General features: G+C 33.2%; 2 protein-coding genes across 2 annotated transcripts; both read left to right on the forward strand.

The window, feature by feature from the left end:
* Window positions 1-11184: 11184 nt before the first annotated feature.
* LOC145631015 (putative disease resistance protein RGA3) lies at window positions 11185-14442 on the forward strand. The gene is made up of 2 exons (XM_081683124.1): window positions 11185-13830; window positions 14090-14442. Exon 1 carries the CDS (start codon window positions 11274-11276, stop codon window positions 12192-12194), a length of 921 nt encoding a protein of 306 aa, XP_081539250.1. The 5' UTR covers window positions 11185-11273; the 3' UTR covers window positions 12195-13830; window positions 14090-14442.
* On the forward strand, window positions 12223-13824 carry LOC145633133 (putative disease resistance protein At3g14460). Its single transcript, XM_081685415.1, has one exon. The coding sequence runs from the start codon at window positions 12223-12225 to the stop codon at window positions 13822-13824; it is 1602 nt and encodes a 533-aa protein (XP_081541541.1).
* Window positions 14443-21069: the final 6627 nt, after the last annotated feature.

The raw sequence follows: 21069 nt of genomic DNA on the forward strand, positions 1-21069 counted from the left end.
AAGAGTTTGTTTACGATATTGATGACCTCTTGGATGAAGCAGCCTTTGATGTTATATAGCACCTTATAATCAACACCAAAATTAATCGATTGAGTAGTCTAAATTACTCGTGGTTCGAGTGGTGTAAATGTTTAAAATCGTTACGGAACAACTACGTACCAGGTCTCAATTCCCTTCAAACCTCGATAATCGAGGACTGCCCGAGATTGACATGTCTTCCAACCTAAAACCAGCTTGATGGCGTCACATTTACTCCAAATCAAAGCCACTGAAAAAAAGGTCTCAACTTCTATACTCATTAATATTGATTTTATATTCTTTTATTGTGTCATCTTTGGTTAGTATTTGATTTCCTCTAAATTCATTTTAATTTTAATTTTTTTGACATGATAATTTCTACTATATACCTAAGTATAACTAACAACAAAGGAAAAGAGGAAAGAAATACAAATTAATGATTTTTATTATTTCTAAGGGTACACTCTGTAACTTATTATGTGTTGTTGATTTTTTTTGCAATTATTTGTTTTACAGATTTGGGACCACTGTTTTGCTGTTGGAGAAAGTAATGTCTGATTGTAAATGGCTCATATTTATTTGAATACTTAAGGCCTCAAGGGCATATATATGTCTAAGTGTGCTTCTGTATGATATAATGATTGATGCTATGTATCTATCCTTTAATTGCTTTATAGGAGTTACATGGTTTTACCTTACTCTTAAAGTGAGGGTTTTACATGTAACAAACTTTTTTCTTTCACTGTACTTTGTTTATTTGATTGTGGTTGGCCGCACGGTGTGGCCAGCTACATATAAAACTTTGTGTTGTTTATTTGATTGTACTTTTAAGAATGTTTGAGTTATTGTGTTAAAATATCATTGTACTGCATAATTTTAGTTATAGCCAATTAAAATAAAGAAGAGATTTATAAATTCGTCGTTTAGAATTTTTCAAATACCACTTAGGCAAAATTAACAAATGATATTTTTTAAAGCTTCAATTAATTAAATATAAATATTATCTCTTAAGATTAAGAACTTTATCTAAATATATAACAGAATGAGAAGAAATTCACCATTTATATATATATATATATATATATATATATACTACGATGGCCAACGCGTGCGATGCGCGCGACATGGCTAGCCAATGCGGAGAAGTTATCAAGGCTTAGCTTGTCTTTGTACTTAAGATTTTAGCTTGTACACAGTTATGATTAGTAAGCATTTTGCACGTAAAATGTCTTATGCAATCTTTAAATACCTTGAAACTGGTAAGATTAATACAATGAACCTTTAGAAAGTGTAATAATCAACTATTAAGTTCAAAATCATATATTCTTAACCTTTTCTTATGTATTTTAAAGAGTAAAAAATAGCATTTACATGCTGTTCTTATAGAGTCTGGATGATTCTCTAGAATAAAATTTTGATACATATTACAAGCTGAAAAACAAAGAGAAACAAACAGATCGAGGAATAATGAAATTTTGCATCAATTTGTTCTTGGGTATAGTACCCTATGAGTAGTTAGGACTCTTAGGTGTTAAATTTTAGTTTTGAGTTTGGATTTTGCTCAAGTCCAATGCAACGTGCATTTATACTTAGTATTACTGTTAAGTCTAATATGATCATCTAATATAAAGTTTGGTAGCTTGAACCTAATGTAAAAATCCAAAATAATAAAATACGGAGTAGTTTTTTTTTTCTCCTCTCTTTGTATATTGGTACAGGGGATTTATTTTTTATTTTTTAATGCTCTGTAATTAAACCCAATGTAAGAAGAGCAGAGTTATCCAATGTAGGCAAGCTTGAGCTCAGCTTAATTCAACTCAACAATATAAAGAAATACAGTAAATCATTAAATTGATACTCATTAGATGCAGAGCATATAGCATTATTAGGATGCATCATATCAGAATCTCACCAGAAAAGTGGTATCTTCTCTTCTAACAAGTAACAATAAACCTTGAAGGTAGGTTAGGATTGATAAGAGAACTACTCACACCTCCTTTCCTTCAAATATAGAATATACATCCAGAGCCTAAGCACAAAGGCATTCTACTCCCTTTAAAAAACATGTACCTTGAAAAATTGCATCTTTTAAAGTTGTGGACTCTCATCTTACGCTCGTAATCCCAAAATTATAATCGAAATTTAGATGTCCTTTGCATCTCATAACAACGAATCTAATAGCAATGTTGAAAGCGACCTTTGTAAAATTCTACTATCCCCAAAATCAAAACCAAAGTACAATCTAAAGATCATAAATAAAAATCCTAAAAAAACGTATAGGGAAAAAATTAAAGTACCTTTTGATCGGATTTGTGGTAGCGCTTAACTGGACAAACCACAAAGTCACTGACAAATATTCATGAAATAATCAAATTGAAAGAATAGAAAGAGACATGAGGGGCTTCCATGGGGTAGTGCTTGGAAGTTGGTATATTTCCCTCGCTTATAGTGTTTATGGTTCTCCATTCACTTTAATTATCTACTATATTTTTTTTTCTTTCAAAATCCAATCAAATTTAAGAAAAATAGATGAATACCCAGACCCTAAAACTTAAAAAGGATAATACCTTAAAATCTAAAATCAATCAAAACCTTATAAAACAATTGAAATTAAAATTGAAAAATACATTTGAAGATTGTCAGTGACTTTGTGGTTGAAACTTCAAACCAATAATTCAACCGATTGAATGAGAAGAGGAAAAAGTACGTAATAACAGAGAGAAGATATACAGTATTAAAAAAAATCTTGTAATATTAAATGGGGGCAAATGCGTAAATACACATTTTTGGGGTTATAATTGTCACAACACTATTCATAAGAGCAAGATTCTACTTTTTATAAAGTACTAGGGTGGCCAACGCGCGCACGCACGCGACATGGCTAGCCAATGCGGAGAAGTTATCAAGGCTTGTCTTCGTACTTAAGATTTTAGCTTGTACATAGTTATGATTAGTAAGCATTTTGCACGGAAAAATGTCTTATGCAATCTTTAAATACCTTGAAACTGGTAAGGATTAATACAATGAACCTTTAGAAAAAGTAATAATCGACTATTAAGTTCAAAATCATATATCCTTAACCTTTTTCTTATGTATTTTAAAGAGTAAAAAATAGCATTTATATGTTTTTCTTATAGAGTTTAGATGATTCTCTAGAATAAAATTTTGATACATATTACAAGCTGAAAAACAAAGAGAAACAAACAGAGGAATAATGGAATTTTGCATCAATTTATTCTTGAGTACCCTATGAGTAGTTAGGACTCTTAGGTGTTAAATTTTAGTTTTGAGTTTGGATTTTGCCTAAGTCCAATGCAACGTACATTTATACTTAGTATTGCTGTTAAGTCTAATATGATCATCTAATATAAAGTTTTGGTATCTTGAACCCAATGTAGAAATCCAAAATAATAAAATACGGAGTAGCTTTTATTTTTCCTCTCTTTGTATATTGGTCCAGGGGCTTTATTTTTTATTTTTTAATACTCTGTAATTAAACCCAATGTAAGAAGAGCTTAGTTATCCAATGCAGGCAAGCTTGAGCTCAGCTTAATTCAACTCAACAATACAAAGAAATACAGTAAATCATTAATAAGCTGATACTCATTAGATGCAGAGCATATAGCATTATTAGGACGCATCATATCAGAATCTCACCAGAAAAGTGGTATCTTCTCTTCTAACAAGTAACAATAAACCTTGAAGGTAGGTTAGGATTGATAAGAGAACTACTCACACCTCCTTTCCTTCAAATATAGAATATACATCCAGAGCCTAAGCACAAAGGCATTCTACTCCCTTTAAAAAACATGTACCTTGAAAAATTGCATCTTTTAAAGTTGTGAACTCTCATCTTACGCTCGTAATCCCAAAATTATAATCGAAATTTAGATGTCCTTTGCATCTCATAACAACGAATCTAATAGCAATGTTGAAAGCGACCTTTGTAAAATTCTACAATCCCCAAAATCAAAACCAAAGTACAATCTAAAGATCATAAATAAAAATCCTAAAAAAACGTATAGGGAAAAAATTAAAGTACCTTTTGATCGGATTTGTGGTAGCGCTTAACTGGACAAACCACAAAGTCACTAACAAATATTCATGAAATGATCATATTGAAAGAATAGAAAGAGACATGAGGGGCTTCCATGGGGTAGTGCTTGGAAGTTGGTATATTTCCCTCGCTTATAGTGTTTCTGGTTCTCCATTCACTTTAATTATCTACTATATTTTTTTCTTTCAAAATCCAATCAAATTTAGGAAAAATAGATGAATACCCAGACCCTAAAATTTAAAAAGGATAATACCTTAAAATCTAAAATCAATCAAAACCTTATTAAAACAATTGAAATTAAAATTGAAAAATACCTTTGAAGATTGTCAGTGACTTTGTGGTTGAAACTTGAAACCAATAATTCAACCGATTAAACGGGAAGATGAAAAAGTACGGAATAACAAAGAGAAGATATACAATATTAAAAAAATCTTGTAATATTAAATGGGGGCAAATGCGTAAATACACATTTTTGGGGTTATAATTGTCACAACACTATTCATAAGAGCAAGATTCTACTTTTTATAAAGTAGGGAAGTAGGGATATATATATATAGGGACCCGGTAAGAACCCTTCTTTATATAAGAACCTTTTCTTATGTAAGAACACCTTATGTTCTAAACTTTTTTCTGCTTGTGTTCTAAAGTTTTTCGTATATTCTAAATTTTTTCCAATGTTCTAAATTATTTTTTAAGATAATACTCTAAATTTGTTCCTATGTTCTAAATTATTTTTTTCAACTTATGATCTAAATTTTTTTCTATGTTCTAAATTATTTTTTAGCTTATGTTCTAAAGTTTTTCATGTATTCTAAATTTTTTCTACCTATGTTCCAAATTATTTTCAATGTTCTAAATTGTTTTTTAGATTATGTTCTAAATTTGTTTCTATGTTCTAAATTATTTTTTCAGCTCATGTTCTAAATTTTTTCCTATATTGTAAATTATTTTTTCAGCTTATGTTATTAATTTTTATTTATGCTATAAATTAATTTTTTCAACTTATGTTCTAAATTATTTTTCTTATGTTCTACGGAGTAACATTTTTGGTTGCTTATGTTCTAAATTTTTACTATCTTCTAAATTATTTTTCTTATGTTCTATAATTTTCTGCTTATGTTCTAAATTTTTTCTGCTTATGTTCTAAAATTTTACCTATGTTCTAAATTTTTTTGTATGTTCTAAATTTTTTTCTAATACAAACTTCTCAAAATTACAGAAATGTCATTACTAAAGGATCATTTTAGATGGTTAGATCAAAACTAATAAAGGGCTGAGATTGGTTCTTATATAAGAATGTTTGTTAAGTGGGAAGAAGTACTTGCTTGTGTTGGATGATGTTTGGGTAGAAGACTTTGCAATGTGGAATGAGCTAAAGAACGTGCTAGCTGTTGGTAATCCGGGGAGTGTAATTTTGATCACCACAAGAAACTCCAAGGTTGCTTCTATCACTCAAACATTTGAATCGTCATATGATTTGGATAGTCTTCCAACGGAGGTTTGTTGGTCAATATTCCGGACTTGGCATTTAAGGAAGGTGAGGAAGGCAAGTATTCGAGTCTTTGTGAGATTGGCAGGTCTATTGTTAAAAAATGCCATGGCATCCCACTTGTTGTGAAGACTTTGGCGAGTTTATTAAGAAGTGTGCAGAACGAACAAGAATGGCAACGCATTAATGATATGCAAAGTTTTACAGAATTGAAGCGACATTATGGTAATGTCCTACCACTATTAAAGTTAAGTTATGATAAACTTCCATCTCACTTAAAACCATGCATGTTTTGCTCACATGTCCTTGTACGTTAAGGATGCTCATTTAAATTCATTTATTGTACCATACTTGTGGAGCGCACTTGGATTGTTGTCACAGGATAGGAGGAATGTGGATATTGATGGCTTTGGATACTCTTACTTAATGGAACTGACTTCAAAGTTCTTGGTTGAAGAATCGATTGAACACGTAGTGGATTTATATTGCAGGAGTAAAATGCATGATCTTTTGCATGATCTGGCAGTGAACATTATGGAAGAAGAGTTAGTTTTTGTAACTTTAGATAAAATCATGGACTTAGGCTTTGCTAGGCATATTGTATGGGGGTATGAGAAAGCCGATATTTTAAAAGAGGAACAATTTCCAACACAGCTTCTCAGAGCAAAGAAAGCTCGAACGTTTCGATTTGGTTATCAGATGAAACATGTATGTCCTTTCTAGAGGGTATTACATCCAATCTCAGTTGTTTACGTATTTTGGAACTTAAAAGTCTTTGGTTTGAAGAGTTGCCAAAGTCGATTGGGAATCTAAAGCATTTGAGATATCTTGACTTGTCATATAATCCAATCATGAAATCACTTCCAAATACAATATGCAAACTATTGAATTTGGAAACTTTTTATACCAATGGATGTGAGCAATTAAAATTGCTACCAAGGGGTATAAATCAATTACAATGCTTAAAGAAATTTATGGTAACAACATGCCAAGAGAGCTTAGTTGACACTAAACTCAATGAATTAAGTTCTCTACAATCCCTACATTTTCATTCATGTAAGAGCCTAATCTCATTGTGGGACAATGATAATATTGCGTACCTCAGCTGCCTCCAAAGCTTGTTCATCCATAATTGTCCAAAATTGATAAACCTTCCAAACAGTATGAAGTACCTTGTTAGCCTTCAAACATTACAAATAAGAAATTGTGAAGAGCTAGATATGAACAAGGGAGAGGCCCTTAAAGGCCTTCAAAGCCTCCGACTATTGTTCATCAACAATGTGAAAATGGCCAGTCTTGCAATCTGCTACAGCTTCTCTTCATTTAATACTTCTATTATTGTCTTATCTTTGGATGATCTTTGATTTCCTGTAGATGCATTTTAACATTTAATTTTTTTGACATAATAATTTCTTTAATTCCTATACGTAACCAACAACAAGAAGAAGGAAAAAGAACTACAAATTAATGACTTTAGTTCAAAGAGTATACTCTGTAACTATCATGCATTGATGATTATTTTTGAAATTTTTGTAATACAGATTTTGGACCACTGTTTTTCGACCCAAAAGTTGGAGCTTAGTTCGGGTGTGATTGTTTAGGGCTTATTTGAATATTCAAGGCCTCAAGGGTCAAGGGCGTATATTTGTCTAAATCATTTTCTGTACAATATAATGGTTGAAGTTATGGTATCTATTTATTAAATGCTTTGTAGAAGTTATGTAGTTTTACCTTACTCTTAAAGTGAGGGTTTTACATGTAACAATTTTTTTTTCCCTCATTGTACTTTGTTTACTTTGATTGTTTATTGTACTTTTATCAACATTTGAGTTAATTGTGTTAAAGTTGGTGTGTGAAACATGATTAAATGGAGTATCTACCTATTTTTTGTTAGGATAATTACACAAATAACCCATCAACTTGATAACTTCTATCACATCATATATTCAATCAAAATAAAAATTGTAAATCATTCATAAAAAAAAATTGGCTACTCCGGTTTCCATAAAATCATACAGTATCTTAGTTTATGTTTCTATAATTCAGATTTTCAATACATTGATTTAAGAAGGCAAGATTCATTATTCAAGTATCAATCTCAATTCTCAAACAATCAATCCACAACTATTATAATGGAAACATCCCCCACCCTCCTTGGAAGAGTTGTGAGATTTGTGACATACCTTGTTAGTTGTTACATCTAGGCAATAGAATCACAACTTCTGTTCACATGATCACAGCTTGCAAGGCTATTGTCTCAGCAGATAGCATCAGTTTTACACAAGCAAAAGAGCCAAGCACGGGACAATCATCAACATGACATTTCTACTCGCAGATACTGCTTTGCCCAGCATCAAGCTGATCTGCTTTACAGACTCTGCATCAGTAAAACAGAAGCACGGGACTGTTGGAGCAGTCTGATTCATAGAATATTGCACAAGAGAACAGCAGTTGGAAATCAATCACTTGAGAGCAACTATTGTTCAAATTGCAGCTTAACTAATGTGGTAGCAAACGATATAAGTCATATAACAACTGTATGTAGCTAACAAATATAAATATATCATTTCAGTGCAGCGGCTGAAAATTTTATCATTAACATTCAATAAGCAAGCAAAAATGCAACATAAAACTAAGCATATTCCTTGATTGAGTATAACTTTAGTAGTCTTAAAACTAACCAATCCTGCAAGCTAATCATTCATGGTAACATCTTCACTGATTATGTTATTTATGTATGGTTGCCTTTTTTTTTGGGTGTAAATCAAGGTTTTACTTTTTATTTGCTTTTGAAGCTATAAGCTAATGGGAATGTTTTGTTGTTTCAGGTTGGGTCTTGTTTCAACCATAAAGGTAAGGACTTCAATTTTATTTGGTTAATATTTTTTGGAATTGATTTGCTTTAAAAACACGCTGGCTAGCCAAAGCAACCTTTATTTGTTGAAAACTCTATTGCTCTTTTTGTTTACAAATTTACTTTTTAGTCTTATGTTTTGATTGGCTTAAGTCATTGCTTGCTTGGGTATAAATCTATCATAGAAGCAATTTGCTTGATAAGTCTTCAATAAGACACCTCACAAATAACACTATAATTTGTTTTTGTGCTTTCACTAACATTGACTACATATCTACTTGCTGCACTGTATTGTACATACAAGGTCAATATTACCATTGTGTCTGCTTCTGCATTTGACCTTTGTAAGTTATTTCTAATTGTCTTATCTTTAACAGGACCGAGCTAGTGAGATATACAAAAAAGTAGAAGATCAGAAGTCTAGTAGAGGAAGAAATCAAGATGCTATTTTGGCTGCATGCCTATACATAGTTTGTCGGCAAGAGGACAAGCCTCGGACTGTAAAGGGTACAGCCTTAGAATCTTATAAAATATGGATCTTCCACCATTTATTTGTGTCTGAGCTTCATTGAACATGTGCAGTATAAGATTTACTGGTTTGTTAAGAAAAGAATGGTCTTGCATATCAGACTGTCAAGTGGATTTCTCTAGATCGGGGCTTGATGAGAGGAAGAAATGAAAAGTGTAAACCAATCCAAATTGAATGATGGTTATACAACCTTGTTTGGGAATAACTTTCTGGAGGAGAGCTTTTAGCTTTTTGAGGCCTATAATAGGTTTGACCATTCTAAAAAAAGTTAATTTGAGATTTGGTAAACAGATTATTGAAAGAGCTTTTTGGGTTCAAAAAGTTGTATTTGAAAGAGATCATAGTAGTAGCTTTTGAAATTAATTGTACATTTAGCTTTTTGGTTACTACGTACACTCAAGTAGTAATTACCAATTATATCAACCAGCTACAAGCTAAATTAATACCATACAGGGCCGTAATTTATTTAAATTGCTACTTTCTTTATTAAAAACTGTGGATTAGGCGCCTTCTCTGCTATAGTTCTTATTGAGGATTTTCCCCTCGGATATTTACTATTTACGCCGTATGTCATAATGTATTGATTGTTTGCCCATCCTTGGTAGTTTGGTTTTGTACTTGAACAATATCAATGACGAATTGACAATGGCTGAAAGAAAAAGGGTCTTTGTGCTGAAAATGTGTCTGATTTCATGTAATTTGAGATTGGATAGCAAGGTTGGTTTGCTCATCGTATTAAGAGCATAATTGATAAGAATTCTTTTGGGTTGGAAAAGGATTAACTGTTACCGTTATCAAGTATTTGGTAAACGTTAGAAGGTTTAGGTAACAATTACCATTACCTAGGGGTAATGGTTTTCACTTGTTATCTCTCTAAAACTTAAGGTAACAATTACCCTTACCCTCTTTAAACAAAAAAAAAGGGAATTAGGTGTAAGTGATTCCTTCCCTTAGTTAAACCAAAAAGATGAAAAAGGTAAGAGTTAAATGATTCCTTTCTTTCCTCTTATTTGTTTCCTTTCCACTCCGTTTCCAATAGTCTAACCAAACGCCCCCTAAGCACGTAAAACTTTCTTCTCTTGCAGATATCTCACTTTCTATTGGTGTTGCTGAAGGAACCATCAGAAATGCTTACAAGGACCTTTATCCTCATATTTCCAAGATAATACCCAATTGGTATGCCAAGGATGAGGACCTGAAAAACCTTTGCAGTCCTTAGAAGGAACGTGGGAGCTCTACGGACCGTCTTACAGATTTTTGCCTTTTTGGTGTGGGGAATACAAAATGGAAGCCTGCCCATTACCTTAAAGATATAACTCACATAAAAGTTGCTTAACTCCTGATCGAATGTGCAATTGTTTTGTCTTAAACTTTAAAGAGGCGCACCCATCTTTGTTGGGGGTGACATATCAACATACACTTCTCTGTTGCATTATTTTAGCAAATGTAGTATCTGAATGGGATAAATGACAGGCGCAGGTGAAGAGTTAGGGTGTTGGGTGTAACTGTAAACTCTTTGCTTGGAAGAGGGTCATATGAAATCGGAATTTAGATTTCTACGCATTTATAAGTAATAAACAAAAAACAAAAAACATTTTTATGGTATTTATATATAGTTCAAAAATGAAAACATGGAGGTTTTGTGTACATAATTGACGCGATGAGACCAGTGCTCCTAGTTAAGGCTTCTTTAAAACCATATTAGTCTCACCTGAACAGCTAGATTACATTGTGGCTAAGAAAGCGTATTAAAAGGCTATGTCCACAAAAAAAAAAAAATTTGATCTTACCTTATTAGTAAAGCGTCAAATATGAAAACAGGGAGGTTGTGTACCATAATAAATTAAATCAATTACTACCTCCGTTAATAGTTATCTGCAACTTTGTGGTATTATTTGTGAGAAATAAAATATTCCAAAGTTGCAGATAACTATTAACGGAGGTAGTATTAAAAACCAAGTTATTTCTGTGCACCAAAAAAGAGTAACAAGGAGTACCCTTAAAACCTTGAAATCACAATAATCTCACTTGATTTTTTGCAAAAATATTTCTATTTTATAAAATTTATGAGCAATCACTGTTGACTTATCAAAGGTAGGCTGGAGCTATTTCAATTATTTTACAAAATTTATAAAGCAATATTGACTTATCAACGGTTGAATGGAGAAATTACAAAAAACAAATTAAGGGTATTTGTACTTGAGTTGCCTAAACCACTCATTTGTTACGAGCACATCTTAAGATCGAAGGGAATTACTACACCCTCACTCATCTTCATTCACATGTTTTCTTCTCTTCTAATCTTGTTTTTCCCACAATTTTGAAGATGGCGGAAGCCATCATTTTGCCTATTGCTAAATCCATACTTGGTAAGATCGCTTCCTTTACCGGTGATCTTGCCATTTCCTCTGTTTCCGAAGAATTAAAAGCGGCCAAGTCAGCTAAGAAAGATCTTAATAAGATAGCTGATAAGCTCACTGCTATTTGTGCTGTCCTCCATGATGCTGAAAACAAGCAATACTCGAACGAAGCCATCAAAATTTGGCTAAGAGATCTCAAGCATGTTGTTTATGATATTGACGATCTCTTGGATGAAGTCGCCTTTGATGCTTTACAACGCCATGTCAATAAAGGTCGTTTTCGCCGCAAGCTTAGGTACTATCTTTCCTCCTCAAACCCCATCATTTTTTCTTTTCATGTGAGTCACAAAATACGAGACCTCCGTGAACAGGTAGAACACATTGTGCAAAAAAATAATAATTTTGGTTTGACTGAAAGTCCGATTGAGTACTCAACTGCTGACATCAGGGATTCTTTTGATAGAAGCTCATATGTCCATGTACCTGATGTTGTTGGAAGAGATAAGGCTAAGCAAGATGTTATAAAAAGATTGGGAAGTGTCAGTGATGTTAGTGAGCTCTCTGTGCTTGCTATTGTTGGGATGGGTGGGATCGGAAAAACTACGTTAGCTAAGTTTGTGTATCATGATGTCCAACACTTTGATCTTAAGTTGTGGGTATGTGTTTCGGACACGTTTCACATACCCAAGATCATTGAGGACATTTTGAAAGATGGTACCGGTGACAGTACTCCTAACCAAGATATGGGTATATTGGTGAAAAAACTCCATAGTTTATTGAGTGGAAAAAAATACTTGCTAGTGTTGGATGATGTTTGGGTCGAGGATTTTGCAAGTTGGAAAAAGCTTAAGGAACTCCGTGGTTGCTTCTACGACTCAAACATTTGAATTGTCTTATGATTTGGATAAGCTTCCGATGGAAGTTTGCTGGTCAATGTTCAAGCACCTGGCATTCAAGGATGGCGGAGAAGGCAAATATCCGAGTCTTTGTGAAATTGGCAGGTCTATTGTCGAAAAATGCCATGGCATCCCACTTGTTGTGAAGACTTTGGGGAGTATATTAAGAAGTGTAAGGGACGAACGAGAATGGCAGCGAATTAATGATATGGAAAGTTTTACAAAATTGAATGGTAATGTTTTACCACAGTTAAAATTAAGTTATGATAAATTACCATCTCACTTAAAACCATGTTTTGCTCACTTGTCCTTGTACGTGAAAGATTATGAATTATATTCAAATTTTGTACCATATATGTGGAGTGCACTTGGATTGTTGCCAGTGGATCAGAGAAATAAGGACATTGGTGGCTTGGGATACTCTTACTTGAGGGAACTGATATCAAAGTTCTTGGTTGAAGAATCAAGTGTACATACTGTGGGATTACTTTGCATAAGTAAAATGCACGATCTTTTGCATGATCTAGCACTGAACATTATGGCAGAAGAGTTAGTTGTTGTAACTTTGGATAAGATGACAGATTTAGACCATGCTAGGCATGTTGTTTGGGGATATGAGAAAGATGATAGATTAAAAGAAGAACAATTTCCAATAGAGCTTCTCAAAGCGAAGAAAGCCCGGACGTTTCGATTTGGTTATAGAATGAAACATGTGAGCATATCCTTTCTAGAGGGTATTATATCCAATCTTAGCTGCTTACGCATCTTGGAGCTTCAGAAACTTTGGATTGAAGAGTTGCCAAAGTCGATTGGGAATTTGAAGCATTTGAGATATCTTAACTTATCATTAAATCCCATCATGAAATCACTTCCAAATACAATATGTAATTTATTGAATTTGGAAACTTTTTATATCCATGGATGTGAGCAATTAAAAGAGCTACCAAGGGATATACATCAATTGCAAAGCTTAAAGAATTTCATGGTGACAACATGTCAAGAGAGCTTAGTTGACACCAAACTCAATGAATTAAGTTCTCTACAATCCTTACAGTTTTATTCATGTAAGAGCCTGATCTCGTTGTGGGACAATGATAATATTGGGTACCTCAACTCCCTTAAATACTTGTTCATTGTAGATTGTCCAAAACTAACAAGTCTTCCAAAAAGTATGAAGTACCTTGTTGACCTTCTGAAATTAGACATAAGAAATTGTGAAGAGTTAGATATGAACAAGGGAGATGCCCTTCAAGGCCTTCAAAGCCTCCGAGTATTGATCATCGTGAATGTGAAAATGGCAAGTCTTCCAAATGACATACAATCTGCTGCAACTTCTCTTCAATATCTCGATATTGCAAATTGTGAATGTTTGGTGGAGTTTCGAGATTGGTTAAATTGTTTTACTTCCCTTCGGGAATTTAAAATATTAGATTGTCCAAATGTGTTGGGTTTGCCCAAATGTATTAGCCAGATCAATTCTCTACAAAAGCTCGTAATTAAAAGATGCCCAAACCTATCAAAAAGATGCGCTGTACCAGATGGAGAAGACTACCCTCTCATACAACATATTCCCAAATTCAGGCTTTATGGCGTTACATTTACTCCAAATCAAAGCCACTAAAAAAAGGTATCAACTTCTATACTCATTAATATTGGTTTTATATTCTATCGTTGTCTCATCTTTGGTTAGTCTTTGATTTCCTCCAAGTTCATTTTAATTTTTTAATTTGTTTGACATAATAACTTCTATTATACCTAAATATAACTAACAACAAAGCTAAAGAGGGAAGAATTACAAATTAATGTTTTTTATTATTTCTAAGAGTACACTCTGTAATTATTATGTGTTGATGATTATTTAATTTTGCAATTTTTTTGTTATACAGATTTTGAGACCAACGTAGTTATACAGAATTACAATACTTTGCTCCAACACGGCTGCTGGAGCAAAGTATTGGTCTGATTGTTCATGGCTCATGCTTATTTGAAGACTCAAGGCCTCAAGGGTATATTTGTCTAATTCGTTCTTCTATACAATATAATGATTGATGCTATGGTGTTTATCCTTTATTTGCTTTGTAGGAGTTACATGGTTTTACCTTACTCTTAAAGTGAGGGTTTTACATGTAACAAAATTTTTTTTTTCGTTTTTCATTGTACTTTGATTGTATGTTTGTACTTTTAAGAATGTTTGAGTTATTGTGTTCAAGTTGATCTATGGAATGAGATTATTTACCTACCGATAAACATTTGAAGTTGAGAACACATATAAACTAGTGCGTGTTTGTTTAGATAAACCTTATCGAACCTGATTCACAAGGAGGTGGCTGAAAGTAATTTCCAGAAAATCACTACAATATGTTATCAATCATAAGGTACAATAATTATTTTCCTATTAATTAGTTTGGTTTATAATCAGTTTAAGAGGAAAAACAGAGAAAACGTTTATTATAAAGGATATCGACAAATAAGTTGTAACCAACCATGTAGAAAAATAAGAGATCAAAGGTACCAAGTCAGCTAAGAAAATCATAAGATCATAGCTGAAAAATCGGAGGCTATTTTGAAGATGCAGAGGAGAAGCAATTTGCTAATAAGGCAAACAGAATTTGGGTAAGAGATCTTAAGAGTTTGTTTACGATATTGATGACCTCTTGGATGAAGCAGCCTTTGATGTTATATAGCACCTTATAGTCAACACCAAAATTAATCGATTGAGTAGTCTAAATTACTCGTGGTTCAAGTGGTGTAAATGTTTAGAATCGTTACGGAACAACTACGTACCAGGTCTCAATTCCCTTCAAACCTCGATAATCGAGGACTGCCCGAGATTGATATGTCTTCCAACCTTTTAAAGCCTTAAGACATTTAGCATAACAGGATGGAGTACCAAACTTAGTAAACTTGCCAACAAAATTGTATTCAATCTGCTACGATGTCTCTTCAATATCTTTATATTGTTCAATTCTACGGGTTTTGTAGAGCTTCCAAATTCCAAAATGGCTTCAACATTTACCTGTTTTCGAGAATTGAGAATCAGAGATTGTCAAGATCTCTTAGCATTGTTCATGGGATTAAACATCTTAGCACTCTGCAACAACTCTGGATTACGGATTGTCCGCACCTTTGTAAAAAGATGTGCTATGCCTATACCAAGTGTAAAAGATTACTATCAGATACGACGAGTCCCTAAAATCTGGCTTAACAATGTTTTGCATACTATACTAAGTAAATAATCGAGCTCTACTACATCACGTTGTGTTTTGATTGATTATTTGTCTATTCCTTGGTAATTGATAATTTGATCTTCAAATAAATTTCAAGTGAAAACAGAAAACATAATTAAGTTGATGAAAAAAAAAAAAGGAAAATTCCTGTGTTTGAGTATCTAGTACTTCAATATTTGTCATTAATATAAAATTAGATGACAAGTTGTTGTAATTAGTAGGTTTTTTTTGTCAAAAACTACCTAATAAAACAAATATTTTGCGAGAAACTACCTATTAAAAAAAATGTTGTAATAAACTATCTAATAAAGGTAAAATGATGTAAAAAACTACCTAAGAAAAGGTAAAATGTTGTAAAATACTATCTATACCGAATTTTCACCGTTGATCGACCTCAAAACACTCGAAAACCACCACTTTCATTTCCAAAACTAACACAACTTGCTTGAAATCGTCTCCACCACATCTAAAGCACCTTCCAACCCCAAAACCACCACCTCTAACCCTAAAAACCACCATCCCGAAGCACCAATCTACCCTCACCAATTCAAAATATCCTCCAACCACCCCGAAAACAGCGTTACCACCTTGAAAACCAACCCTAACGGTGGTTTTGGGGGTGTTCTAAGGTGGATCAACATCCTAAAATTAAGTCAACGGTGGAATTTCGGTCAAAGGTAGTATATTACAACATTTTATCTTTTATTAGGTAGTTTCTTACAACATTTTTTTATTAGGTAGTTTCTCACATAATTTAGGCTTTATTAGGTAGTTTCTCACAAAATGTACTAATTAGTATCTTACAAAGCATTATAAATTGTCATATTGTGCCGATATGTAACTTGTGCAATACTGGTTGCTAAAGTACCATCAAACTCTTATGCGGACCATAATCTTCACATTCCTAGCATTTGATTATTGAATGTGTGTTAGTTTTGTTTAGGAAAAATCAGAAATAATAATCTCAACTTTGTCTAATTTGTGTAGAATAATCCCAACTTTTGATTATACTGGAATAATCCGAACTTTGGGGGTCTTCTTTTTCTTCAATCCCTAACCGGTCAACAAAAGTCAATGACCTATATATTATATCAGGTCACTTGACACGTGTCAAGTTTTGATGGTCCAACAATTTTTTTTTAAAAAAACCAAAATTTATTAAAAAAAAATCACCCAGCCCAACCTCGTCGGAACCCCACTGTTAGTTTAGATGAACTACTACAAGAGGGGGGGTGAATGGTAGTAGGTTCCAATCGCGGAACTTAAGCGGAAATAAACAATTAAAACGTAAAGGAACTTAAAGCACACATCAAGTTTTACGAGGAAACCATCCAGTGCCTAACTGGAAGTAAAACCTCGGCCCTATTGGGACTTATAAACAAATTCCACTATAATAGGCAACTCTCCTAGTACAACCTATTACACAGACCTTTGCTTTGCAAGTTCCACCACGGACACTTGACTCTATGATAGGACACTTCCTACCAGACCTAAGACACTTCTTAGGACCCTTTTTCTCCCCTTACCCAGGACACTTCCTAGGTGACCCAAGACACTTCTCAGGTTCCTTTCACTCACTGTGCACTCACAGCTACCACTCGAATTTTACGAGATTTCAAACTCATCACTTGTGTGAATTTAAGAGAATTCACAATCTCACCCCAAAATACAAAACACTCAAAACCCTTTTTCCCATTACAAGATCTCATTGAATATCCCTAAATACATATCTATGAATAAAGAGATAAAACTAATATGTTGGACACTCGGGACCAGTCTGGAACTCACTGGACGTACTGTAACCAAAACCTGATAGGAACTTTGACCAGGAGAACTGACTTAGCTTCGTGGTGAAGGCTAAAATCATTAAGCACGACCACTACACTTCGTCAGCCTCAACTTTGAATGAATACTTATGAGCATATTTATAGTACACTCGAAATATTCATTTCATCTTGAAAAGATAGATTTTCTGAAAAGATAAGTTTAAAAGATATTTTCTAAAAACAAGTTTTCCGAAAATATATCTTTTTGTTAAGAATAAAATCTGTCAATAATAATAAGATAAACTTAACATAAAATCAGATTTAATTCCAATCTTATCTTTTAGTTTAAAAATACTTTTTAAACAAAATTTATCTTTTTCCAAAAGGGATTTATTAGAAGATAAATATCTTTATTCAGTAAAACCAAATCCCTAAAAGATATGCACGTATAATGTAAATATATATATCATTAAAACCGACTTTTAACAACGTGCACACTTAAGTTCCTATTAGGTTCCTGAACTCTGACAGTCTCCGAGTTCCTGACAAGTCAGTTACTCTAATTTCATTGACTGTTTGGAGTTCACCTAGGTTCTATATAGACTTGTTCCAGACCGACTTTTATGTCCAACATACTTACATGAATCCTAGAGCAATATACTTCTATTTCTCTGTCTTCATGTTGCTTCTCTGAAACTCTTGTTCTGGAATCCTGTAGTCTTGATATATTCTGGATCTTAGGGTTTGCCCCAGCATTACACCAGAACCAGGTCGTTACACCCGTTTGAAGTTCCTGTTGAGAAACTTCGGGAAGTTCCATTTCTGGAACTCTTCTTCTAACTTTACTTGTATCCTCATGGATCTTCTAAAGTTCCTCTGTTTCAGTTCCTACTTCAGCCCTCAACGCTTACTGAACCTGCAAACATCACAACACTAGAAAATCCTTATTAAATGGAAGTTTGCTCAATTCTTAACATCATCATCAAAACCTCATAAGGGTCAACAAGTTGCCCCTTTTTAATGATGACAAACTGAGCAAACTTCTGAGGATAACTAAGCAACTCAGAAGGTTAGTTTTTTTCATTTATAAAAACAGTAAAGAAAACTAAACTAAATTAAAAGACTTCTACACATACATGACATATATATGTATAGGATACTTACCTCGTGAAGCTAACATATGTAAACACCTATTTACATAGTTACCTTCATGGTTCCTTAGCCATCATCATGCTTATCAACCGTAACACTTATCATTGTTCTTGTTCCTCTATTGCTTATCCTATATTGCTCAAGTTCCTTGTATATATACTTGTCATTGCTCAGGTTCCTTGTATCCTGTTCCAAACATAACTTGCTCTTTCTATGCACAACTTAACATACACGTTAGATAGATAATCATCATTAGTTTATAATCATCAAAACCTAATTGCTCAACAATTTCCCCCTTTTTGATGATGACAAACTAATGATGCTTATCACATATTAAAGGATAATCATTGTACATTTATTCCCCCTTAGTTTTTCAAGGAAATACCATATGAACAAGTTAAGAACATTAAGAACATACACAAGAACTTAACATAGTTAGGAACTTAGCTAGGAACTTAGCAATACACATCATTATCAATATATATATATACTTTCAACGATCATGATGTATGAACTTTAGACTTAATTACTGCATACCATAAGCATCATACATATTCTTCCCCCTTTTGTCATTATCAAAAAGGGTATTGTTCCACATGTTTGTTTTTCGTAAATTATACACACTTAAAGTCATATGTCACACCTACCACCATATAATAAGTAAATATATAATGGTTAAACACTTGTTGTTCCTAAAAGCCTCAAGGTACTCACTTTTCAAACACGGATGCCATTTTCACACTAATTTCCAACTCACAATCCAAAGGCCCAACTTCAAAACCCTTAATTGAACTTGACAAATAAGTAAAGATCAGGGCTAAAAAGTTAGGAATGAACTGCATGAATAGACAAATGAAAGCGCAAATTCAAAGGATATATAAAGAAGCATATGGAACAAAATAAGTAGAGGGAACATGAAATGGAATTTGTGCTCTTCGTTTAGACCTTTTGAGATGATAAGGTTCACCACATTTGTTCTTCATTTCATACTCTTGAACCTCCTGCTAAACACAACACATATTCATCTTACCAATTGATAACCAAATTCCCTTACTTCTACCACCAACTTCTTTGAGGAACATTCTGCATACTGGAACTTAAATAGATTTCAGTTTCATCATAGCCAAGTTCCTTCAACGTTTGTCGTTGTTCCTTCACTAGCTCACCAAGTATACGAGTACTCCACATCAAAGTCAATATTCTTCATCTTTAGATATCCAGGAAATTAAATATTTGATCACCCTTTTCTTTTTCTTTTCTTTATTTATTTATTTATTTATTTTTTTTTTTTAAAGGGTGACATTATACAAATTTTGCATACTTTCCTGGAATAACACATTTTTAAATCAATGAAGATATTACTTACTCATACACTTGAGTTCCACAACCAGATCTGAACCATTTTGATTTCTTGGTTCCTGCCTTATTCCCCCTGAGTCCCTTACCATTCTTCTTCCTTTTCAAGTACTTACTTCTTTATTTATCTTCAACTTCCCCCTCAAAATATAATCACCATTTTTCATGTTTCATCAAATCATAAAAAGATGATCAACAAACTTAGAGCACATGGGAATCAAGAATAAGAAGTAAAAGTGTGTGAACGGAAAGAGGAAATTGAATTGGGTGAATAAGAATCTTCGATTTTCTGAATATGGGACAATTAAAGTATATGCAACACGGACACACAACTTAGAGTTGTAGAATAATGTTGCGATCGAAGATATATGACGTGGATGCTTGAAAGTTGGCTAAAATATAGGTTAGTTCCCTCTGAAATTTAAACAAGTGAGGTGTAAACGGTCTGGGAACTTACCTGTCTTGTTCCATCAAAGTTTCTTTCATTGTTCCTTTGGCAACTTAGGAACTTCGTGTTTGACAGCACCCATAGTTCTATTATGAGACCTCTAATACTCTTAGGCAAGTAAGTATGTCTTTTACAACACAAGAATTAAGTGTGACACATAAACAATAAGCGCATATTCTTTACTTTAAGTATTACATGCATAGGAACCCCAGCTTGACATAACTTATGGGAAAAATACTTTATACTCATGTTATGTTTCATCAAGTCTTGTTCTATTAAGCAACAAACAAGAATATGACAAGTCAAGACAAAACCATAAGAGAATCAATTCACAAATTCACATATTGCATTCATACCACAAATATATCAATTCCATTCATCTAATGCCGACATGTGAAAAGGAACTTGTATCTTATGTAGTCTCTTACCAATAAAAATATAACTTTAAAGCATTGGTTGAATATGATGGCTTACCTTGGAGTTCTTGAAGTGGCTGTTATGTTCCTTGATGATCTCGAATCTAATATGAACTTCCACTTCTAACTCAAGTTCCATTGTCAGTGGTTAATGCTTACAAATATATTTTCTTATCATAAATTAGCAAAAACCAATGCACAATGGCTCGTTAGTAGTACCAGAGATATATCAATGTAAACAAGTACTACTAATAACTCAGTTCATCTTGAAAACAAAAATTGATACTTTTTAAAACTCAATTTTCAAGAAGGAACTTGGATAGCATTCTATCCTAGAGTATGTTCCACATAGACGTCTACAAAAATTCATATCAAGACATACAGGACATCCATGTGGTACAACTCTAATCCCATATAAACAGCAAGAACAAATATTATTCAATTTGCTTCAAGTCTAGCTACACACGCAACAAGTTCCTTAAAGACAATACATACCTTTGT

Source organism: Chenopodium album, chromosome 5, assembly GCF_948465745.1.
Source record: "Chenopodium album chromosome 5, dcCheAlbu1.1, whole genome shotgun sequence".
Classification (NCBI taxonomy): Eukaryota; Viridiplantae; Streptophyta; class Magnoliopsida; order Caryophyllales; family Amaranthaceae; genus Chenopodium; species Chenopodium album.

What these genes read in the sequence shown, in the direction of transcription:
- LOC145631015 (XM_081683124.1), top strand. Translation starts at nt 11,274, where the DNA reads ATGGCGGAAGCCATCATTTTGCCTATTGCTAAATCCATACTTGGTAAG.
- LOC145633133 (XM_081685415.1), top strand. Translation starts at nt 12,223, where the DNA reads ATGGAAGTTTGCTGGTCAATGTTCAAGCACCTGGCATTCAAGGATGGC.